Here is a 9,272-nt window from a genome sequence, read left to right on the forward strand (position 1 = left end):
GCTCGGCGCGGTGAGGCGTACCGAGCCGCTCTGCTCACCCGTAGCGACGCGCCGCGGAGAGCGGAAGCGTCGTTTCTGCGTCGGGTATTGGAAAGGGCGGTTGATCTGAAGAAGCGCGCTGTGGCGCATCCTTAGAAACAGCTGATGTGAAAAGTGGAAGTTCCGTGCGCACATTAGTAGCGTGTTTTAGAAACGCAGTTACCGAGTTACGTGAGAAATCCTTTCTCACAAAGCTGCGGTAGGCTCTAGATGTCCTAAGCGATGTGGGTGTAGTGTTCTGAACCGGGAAACCCGCTGTGAGGTGGTTCGTTAGGCCAGCAGAAGTGAAACACATTGAACACGCTTTCAAGGAGCCAGGGCCTTTGCACGAAGCAGAGCTGTCCCACTCTGTGGGAACCTCAGGGTGCCGCAGGCGGGCTCCAAGACACTCCCCTCTGTCCTCCTTCCCAGCTTATCTCTGTGCGAGGACAGAGGGATGACCAGAACAGTGACCAGTGTAAAGGGCACAAATGCTAGCGGTAATTAAACAACTAAGAGCTTATGTTTCTGTGCTATCTTGGCGCCTGCCTGTCACATCCCAACTTCTCACGGAGTGAGACAGTCCGGCCTTGTGTAGAGGCCCTGGCTTCTCTGATGTTTGCTACATCTGTTTTTCTCTTGCTGGCAGTTTCTTATCTAACAGAACAACTCTATAGTATGTTTTCTAATCCCTAACACACTATACTCGCATTGTTTGGACCATTTAACAACTATTCAGTTTTGCAAGAAAGAATTAATCACATAATTCAGTAATAATGTTTTAAAACATACCGCTAACATATACGGTATTTTACTTCTTAGATCAACTATTTCTAAGGATAAGTTACAGAATACAAATGCATGATGTTCTACTTCTTCAAACCAGCTGCTCTTGTTAATGTCAAATGCAGAAACAACATTCCATTCCCACAATTCCCCCCTCTTTTTCTTTCAAAGTGTTGATTTCTGCAATTCCCTTTTTTTTTTCTTTTTTTCTTTTTTTAAAGGTACGATTCTAAAAACTTCTTCATTTTCTTCATTCTCCATTTCGTCTAATATCATCATTTTATCCGAGTGCGGTGGTGGTTCCACTGCTGTTTGCTTAGGCAGCGCAGTTTCTGTTAATCGCTGCACCAATCCCCCCACGCAGGGGATAATACAGCAACCGACGGCCGTCAGGACTCCTGCTGCCACAGTCAAAGAAGTAAATAAGGACACAATCATCCCTTTCCATTTGCCAAACCAGGACTCCAAACACCCAGTGAGGGAATTACCTATTCCTGAGTTTTCTGCTAATTCACTGGCAAGAGTAGTAAGCCCCCGTAATGCTCTAGTTATTGTGCTAGCTGGGGCTGTGTTATTTGCGATAAAGGTACAGCATTGGGTGCCCAACATCACACACACACACCCTTTTTCAGCTAATATCATGTCTAGGGCGATCCTATTCTCCCAGGCCATCCTGCTTGTAGCATCCAATTGTTCTGCAATTCCCTTTATTGCCTCCTTTGTATAGTTTATAAATCTCTGCTGATTGTAATAGATGTAGTTTATACAATCTACATTTTTGTTAATTGTCACCCACCAGAATAGAGATTCAAATCCTGCAGCAATTGATTTCTAGCCTTAAATTCATCAGGGACACCTCTGGGCACCCCAATTGAGTCTTTATATATTGTATCATCATCAAATGGGATTCCTAAACCTCTTCTGTTCCTTTTGCGAATGTGTGATAGATCCTTCTCAAATGCCAGAGTGAACGGTATAGCCAGTTGAACAAGTGCACAGGTACCTCCCCAATGAGATGGGAGAGTGGACCGTAAGATCTTCCCACCGCAATGCCACCAGAGATCCGCTCTGGGGATTCCCAGCCTTGAATAGTTCCCTGCCAAATCCTTCGTAACATCCAAGGTTCCACTGCACAGTGAGAAATTCCCTATAGGCCTGATAGCCCTCACACCCTGCCTTGAGAGACAAGCTGTACGGTTACCGATGGCCATGGAGAATGCAGGAGGGATTTTGGCATCTCTCTCTGATATCCGGGGAAACAACAGGGAGAGTGATTTTCAGGCTTCATTTTCCCAGGCTGTTTTCTCCTGGTACAGGGCAACCATACATTGCATCCCTTGGGAATCCTTGGTCCACCCCGGAGGAAGGGGTACTACCTGAGCTACATGCCATCCCAATGCACAAGCATTGTCGGAGCTCGGCAGGAGACAAACACACGACCACAGAATTGATCAGAAAGTCTCAACTTTAATCAGAAGGTTGCGTGCATTTATGTTGGCGCTAATGAAGCTCATACACATTGCAAAGCCCGAGCTCCTGATAGGCTCTTCAGCTACTTGTTGCCCCAGCCCTTCTTTGTACTTTTTGTGATTAGACCATGCCATTCATCTTTCTTATTTCTACATTCTCCTACCTTCCTACACATCCTGTTAGTTTGCTCAAGGACTCTCTCCTCATTAGCCTTGTTTACATCCTGTTACATTGCTCAAGGACTCTCGTCTCACTAGCCGAATACTGTCTGTGTGGCCTTTCTCAGCCAGCCAGGTCTCAATCACGCTCTCCACACTTCCCCTGTTTTCTTTTTGGTCACCTAGGCTAGCTCCTACTAGCTTATCAATTGCTCGGTGTATTAAGCACTGTAGACAAGAGAACACACATGGCACCACCAACAGTAACACAATTAACACCCCCAGTATCATAAGCATGAATCGTATGATGTCTCGAAACCAGGGACCAATTCCTAGCCCACGGAGCCAGTCCTCTAACCCCAAACCCTCTTCTTCCTGCAAATGGCTGGTGAGGGGCTGTAGCTTAGCTATTTGTTGGTGTATTGATGACGAGTGTTCCGTGAGGTTCATGCAGCACATTCCATCAAAGTCCTCACATCCGTGCCCATGAGCCAGCAGTAAAAAGTCTATAGCGGCGTGATTTTGCAGCGTGGCATGTCTGACTGAATCTGTATCTACCAACAATTCCTCTAATACCCTTGAAGTGGCATTTGTCTGCTTAGCCAATCAGAGCCGTGAGATGTTCTTTCTTCTTCTGAAGGTGTCCTTGGTTCTCACGCCACTTATCTTGCTCCGCAGCTGCTGCTCCATGCAGTTTTTTCTTACGTTCCCACATTTCCCCCTTTTTTGTTTATTAGCAAACTTCTACCATACTATAAAATAATAACACTAATTATATTAATAATACAATCATTATAACTCAATCAAGGCCTCGATTGACAATACTATAAGTGTGAGAAAGGAAACAAGGCAAACATAACATCATGACAAGAAATACTGTTAACCTACTAAAAAGAACAAACGTGTTTGGTCTGCAGCCCAACTTTCTGCAACCTGGAAATAAATCCCCAAGGGCCCCATTCTGTGCTAATCTCTAACTGCTTTGAAAGAAGTCTTCAACTTTTATATATTCTGATATATTGATTTTGTACAAATCTTAGTGATTTTTCAACAGATGCTTTTAGAGTGCTCATGATTGTGCCTTTGGGCTAATAGAAAATTAATAGTTGAGGAACTTTGCATGCCAGATAGAACTAGGGGCATTATTACTTACTGAGCCTCGAGAAACAACAACCTGCAGAAAAAGGGTGATGAATGCAATAGGCAGTGCCAGCAGGGCGTCCCCTGCTTCAAGGTGCACTTTTCCTCTCTCACCCACCACAGATTCTCTCTTTCTTTTGTTCTTCTCAGGGTCCAAAGAGTATTTTCCATTTGTACACTGCATCCGCATGGCCAGTGCGTGATACAGAGGCCAAATGGAACATCTGCTTGCAGAAGAAACTATCAAGGTTAACTCTCTTAGCGTGTGCCTTTGTCTCAGGTGCTTCATGATCATATTTTAAATTCCCGAATAGTGGGATGAAAGAGAGTTAATCATTCTATAATATAAGGTCATCCCTTTGCTTGGGATTCCTTTCCAGGTTTTGTCTTAGCACTACCAATACATTAAAATAGCTATCTCCATAGATTTCAGCATTAGTAACATTAAATCCTGTTAATTCACATTCAATCTATTACTAAAAAAAAATTAAAAATAAATAAAAACCACACAACAACGGTTACTACTCTGCTGTTTGAAATACAACAAGTTACAAAGCAAAACCAAATAATAAGAAGCACACAATCCCAATCACTATGAGTTCATGGTCGTTTCAAGCCTGGTTTCAGTCTTTCTCATCGTTTCGCATCCTGACACTGTTCTTTTTGTGGGTTCCGTGAGCTGCAATGGGAGTATGCACAACCATTCCCCGCAATATAGACCGCAATGATTCTATAAGTTCATTTGGAATGCTGACTATGGGCTGTAGCCACTGCAGGGCTCCTAGTAATTTTTGGGTGTCGTTTTAAGTCCTTATGTCTGTCTTCAATTGAATCTTTTGCGGCATGACGATTTTATCATTTAATATCAGTCTGAGATATTTCCAGGGGGACGTATGCTGGATCTTTTCTGGTGCTATCACTAGTCCTTTGCTGCCAGTGTTTCATGCAGGAGTGTCATCTGTTGCTCAGCGTGTGTGGACTTCTGACGCTCGCAAAGGTGCAAGAGCTGCCATTACCTGCGACTGACTAGCTTGTGCCTGGGCTTTTAATCCCTCACCCAGATCTGCCATTGCCTTCACTAATAATGCTTGTGGACCACTAGGTATATTTGATATTCGCTCTAGTGCTTCTTCTATTGTCCATCCACTACTCAATGTGTTTAAAACTCCCCGAGTTGTAGAATTGCAATTTTGTAATGCACATTGTTTTAACACAGCTCCCTTCATGTATTCAGGTACCCCTGCAGCCTCTATAGCTGTCGCTATCCTATCAATAAAGCTCCCGATATCCTCACTCCTTCCTTGCTGGATTCCCATGCATGAGGGGAGTCCACCTGGTGCCCTAATTCTGGACATGGCCTGCCTAGCCAATTGCATAGATTCTCTCAATTTGTCCGGACCTAAGAGGGCTTGAGTCTCCGTCCTCACGTATGGTCCCAGCCCTAGTAGTTCATCAAGTGTTACCCCATGCAGCGGATCTCCTGGCTGCCTCTGAATCATCACACTCTGCTGGCACAGATCTTGCCAGTGAGCAATAAACAGCAATAACTGATGCTGAGTAAATATCAACTTTGCTACTCCCCTTATGTCTGCTTGTAGCAATATTTGTGAACCCCAGATAAAATCCAACATTTGCTTCACTGGCTCACCCGTGACTCCACACTGGCTAACTGGAGCCCTCAGCTGTGACAATAATTTCCAGTCTAATGCTGATATGGTTGCCTGCATTCCTCCTGCAGCCAAAGGAGTATAGGTCACAGGGCACGCCAATTCCTGCACCGCCGCCGCCCCTTCACCATCCCGCTGCTCCATGCATGCTTTCGCTATGCTCGCCCATGCCTCTCTGCGCTCTCTTGCGATTGCCTCCGCCAGGGCACTTTCTGCCCCAGGGACCGGCTCATCGCCTTGCTTTTCTAGGGCAGTTGCTGAAGGGGTTAATGGTTCCACAAGGCGCGGTTGGAACAGTCATTGGCTCCGAGCCGGCGGCTGGAGCATTTACTGGCTCTGAGCCCACAGCCCGTTCGGCTGGGATAACGATTGTGCTTACGGCAGGAGGAACTGCTGGCGGCCAATTCCCGTAACCCTCATTTCGCTGGTGTGCCCCCACAACTTGTTGAGCTGCCCTTTTCTCACCCTGACTCTGAAGCAATTCATTATGAACTGCCTTCCATAACTTCCCCAGTTTCCTTGCCACTTTATTGTCCTCTATCGTAGCCTCCCACAACACATCTCCAAACTTCCACCACTCACTCAGCTCATGGACTGAATGAGGGTTAACAAGCAAACCCCGGCTCTGACCATAGGCCAATAATCCAGGGAGCCCTTTTTTAAGATCTATTCCTTTTATCCCACGCTCTTCTAAAAAGCGAGTAAATAATTGATAAGCTGCTTCCCTTTCCATACCTAAGTTTCAGCGCTGTTGCAGCCTTGCAAAGTCCGGCAGCCCGTATCGGTCAGGTCTCACAGAGTGTCCTGAGGCGCGGCACCTCTTCTTTCTCGGAGTGCTTTCGCCGTCCCCGCTGCTTAGGGACCCGAACTTCCTACGCCGCTCGTCTGGTTCTATCCAACGGGTATCACGTCGGGGTCACCATTAGTCGAAGCTCGGCGGGAGACAAACACACGACCACAGAATTGATCAGAAAGTCTCAACTTTAATCAGAAGGTTGCGTGCATTTATGTTGGCGCTAATGAAGCTCATACACATTGCAAAGCCCGAGCTCCTGATAGGCTCTTCAGCTACTTGTTGCCCCAGCCCTTCTTTGTACTTTTTGTGATTAGACCATGCCATTCATCTTTCTTATTTCTACATTCTCCTACCTTCCTACACATCCTGTTAGTTTGCTCAAGGACTCTCTCCTCGTTAGCCTTGTTTACATCCTGTTACATTGCTCAAGGACTCTCGTCTCACTAGCCGAATACTGTCTGTGTGGCCTTTCTCAGCCAGCCAGGTCTCAATCACGCTCTCCACACCCACATTGTTCAGAACATTGAAAATCTACTGCAGTTTTGTGAGAAAGAATTTGTTAGGTAATTCAGTAATTATGTTTCTAAAACATGCCGCTAACATATACAGTATTTTACTTCTTAGATCAACAAGGATAAGTTACAGAATACAAATGCATTATGTTCTACTTCTTCAAACCAATTGCTACTTTTTAATATCAAATGCAGAACCAACATTCCCTTCCCTTCCTTTCCCTTCCCTTCCTTTCCCTTCCCTTCTCCCCTTTTTTTCCCTTCTTCCCTTTTTTTCCTGTTTTTCCATTTCCCTCCCCTCCCTCCCTCCCTCCCTCCCTCCCTTTCTTCCCATTCCTCCCTCGCTCCCTCCCTCCCTATCAGCCTGGCTCTCACGCTGTTGTCCAGATGCCCGTCTTCCTTTTCCCACACCTCCATGCTCTGCCCACATCCCCCTGTTTGGCTGCATCTCCCTGCGGATGTCCCACCCCACAGCCCCACTCACAGCCGCCATCCCCGGAGCTCTGCCCGCCCCCAGTCGCTCCCCCACCTCCCCAGGAGATCCCTGAGGGCTCTCCGTTCCCCCCCCCACCCTTCTTCGCCCCCCGCTGCCCCTCGAACCCCACTCGGGCTTCCGGCCGTGCGTGCAGGCCGCGCTGCCACGGCGACAGCGCGCCCTCCCTCCTTGCGGCGCGGGAAGCCGTCCCCGCGGCGACAGCGCATGCGCGGCGGCGTCTCCATAGCGACAGCGCCCCGGCGCGTCCGTTGCTCGAGCGACGTGCCGTCCCCGCTCCCCGCGGAGTGACGTCATCACGCGGCGACCCGAGGACGCGGCCATGCGGAAGCGGAGCGGGGCCCCGCGCTGCTCCAGCGCCGCGGCGCAGCCCCGGGACTCCGAGCGCCGCCTCAGCTTCTACGAGTGGGTGTTCGGGGGCGGCGGGGGCACCGGGGGCATCGGGGCTGGGGCCGTCCTGTCTTGGCCGCGTGGGTCCTCTGCTGCTCAGGGCCTCTGCTCGGCGGCGGGAGGTGCCCTGTGCCCCCCGCCCTTCCCCCCCACCCACGGTGTTTCACTGCCTTCCCCCCACACCCATCCCCCCCGCCGCGGGTCGCCCACAACCTCCCGAGTCCCTCAGTCTGACCGCTGGGCTTACGCTCTCCCCCCCCGTACCCCGCCTCCACTTCCCCCATTCTCATCGCTGGAGTCTTCTTCTACCCGTCCCCTCAGTTCCTCCGTCACTGTCTGCCCCTGTTCCCCATTCTGACCCCCAGGGTTCCGTGTCTGTCTGTCTCCCACTCTGATACCTTGTGTCCCCAATCTCGCCCCCCCACGAGTCTTCCCGTTTTCTCCCCTAGATTTTGTCTGCTCCCCGTCCCTTCTATCTGACCCCCAGAATTCCCTGTCCCCTCAAGTTCCCCTGCTCCAATTCCCCCATTCTGATCCATAGAGTCTCCTACCATTCCCCAGTCCCCTCAATTTACCCCGCAGGGTCCCCTGTCTTCCCTTCCTCCCCCCGCTCCTCACCCCATTTCTGACCCCTACAGTCCCCTGTACCCCCATGCCCTCCTCCCTGCCCTCTGGAGTCCCTTTCCCCTATGTTGGCCCCCAATTTCCCCCAACTGGACCCCCTTCATGTCCCAAAGAAGCCCCCCCCACAACCTCCAATTCTCCCCTCCCACCCCTCCCTCCACCCCAGACCCCCTTTCCACTCACGTGGTCAGCCTTGTTCTCCTCTTTTCATTCCCCTCACTCTCTTCCCCCAGACTCCCTTTCCACCCCACAGAAGCTCCACACAACTCTCCAGTTTCCCTCTTCCACCTCTCCCTCCATCCCCAGCCTCACTAGCTCATTTCTCCCCCTCCCACCCCCCGCTGAACCCTCCTTATCCTCCCTTGGAATCATGCAGAAGGATCTGCAGGAGAAGTCCTAGAGAGGTTTGGGTGCATCCAGGGGGTTCAGGACTCAACCAGAAGAGTCTGGAGATGTCCCAGGTGGGTTTTGGGTGTCCAGGGCATCCCCAGGTTGATCTCGTGGGCCCCTGGAAGGATCTGTGAGCTCCCACTATGTGTCCAGGAGCACTGAGAAGTCCCTGGGCTGATCTGAAGATGGTCCCAGTTGAGTCTGGTACGGTCCAGAGAGTCCTCATAAGGGTCTGAGTGATCCTGGAGTCATCCAGAAGGTCTGGGGATGTCCCAGAGAGGACTTGGCGGGTCTGGGGGGTCCTCATGTTGATCCATGGGGTCCGTGGGTTCATCCAGAAGGGTCTGGAGATGTCCCAGAAGGATCCTGTAGGGTCCAGGGGGTCCCACGTGTGCCCAGGACATCCTCGGAGGCATTCAGAAGCAGCTCGAGGACTTCCCAGGGGAAGTGAGGACACCGCATCGTGGTGTCACATCCCCAAACTTGGGGACACTCCCAGAGCGTGAAGTTGGGGACAGCCCTATGTCATCCCCACAGTGGCACACCCGAAAGCTGCGAACAAACCTGTGTCATCCCAATGGTGTCCCACCCCGAAGTTGAGGACACCCCTACAGTGTCACGCCATGAAGCTGGGGACACCTCTCTGTCACTCGAATGGTGTCACCCCAGCGTTGGGGCACCCCCACAGAGTCAAACCCCAGGGCCCCATCCAATCTAACCTTGAGCACCTCCAGGGATGCACGGGGCATCCGCAAGCTCTCTGGGCAGCTGTTCCAGCACCTCACTACTCTCATAGGAAAGAACTTCCCCCGGACATCCAACCTAAAT

General features: G+C 50.2%; 1 protein-coding gene across 3 annotated transcripts; it reads right to left on the reverse strand.

Annotated features, from left to right (window-relative positions):
- Nucleotides 1-2,251: 2,251 nt before the first annotated feature.
- Nucleotides 2,252-7,262, reverse strand: LOC149915214 (uncharacterized). Of its 3 annotated transcripts, none has more exons than XM_090122958.1 (2): nucleotides 7,153-7,262; nucleotides 2,252-6,569 (listed from the first exon to the last, which is right to left on the reverse strand). In XM_090122958.1, exon 2 carries the CDS (start codon nucleotides 5,381-5,383, stop codon nucleotides 4,538-4,540), a length of 846 nt encoding a protein of 281 aa, XP_089979084.1. In that variant the 5' UTR covers nucleotides 5,384-6,569; nucleotides 7,153-7,262; the 3' UTR covers nucleotides 2,252-4,537. The 3 variants fall into 3 exon arrangements, with proteins under 3 accessions (XP_089979084.1, XP_089979083.1, XP_089979085.1); XM_090122957.1 differs by having other exon boundaries at nucleotides 7,148-7,262; XM_090122959.1 differs by lacking the exon at nucleotides 7,153-7,262 and having other exon boundaries at nucleotides 2,252-5,304; nucleotides 5,975-6,787.
- Between the last annotated feature and the right edge of the window lie 2,010 nt (nucleotides 7,263-9,272).

Source organism: Phasianus colchicus, chromosome 22 (assembly GCF_987193195.1).
Source record: "Phasianus colchicus chromosome 22, bPhaCol1.hap1.1, whole genome shotgun sequence".
In the NCBI taxonomy this organism is placed as follows: domain Eukaryota; kingdom Metazoa; phylum Chordata; class Aves; order Galliformes; family Phasianidae; genus Phasianus; species Phasianus colchicus.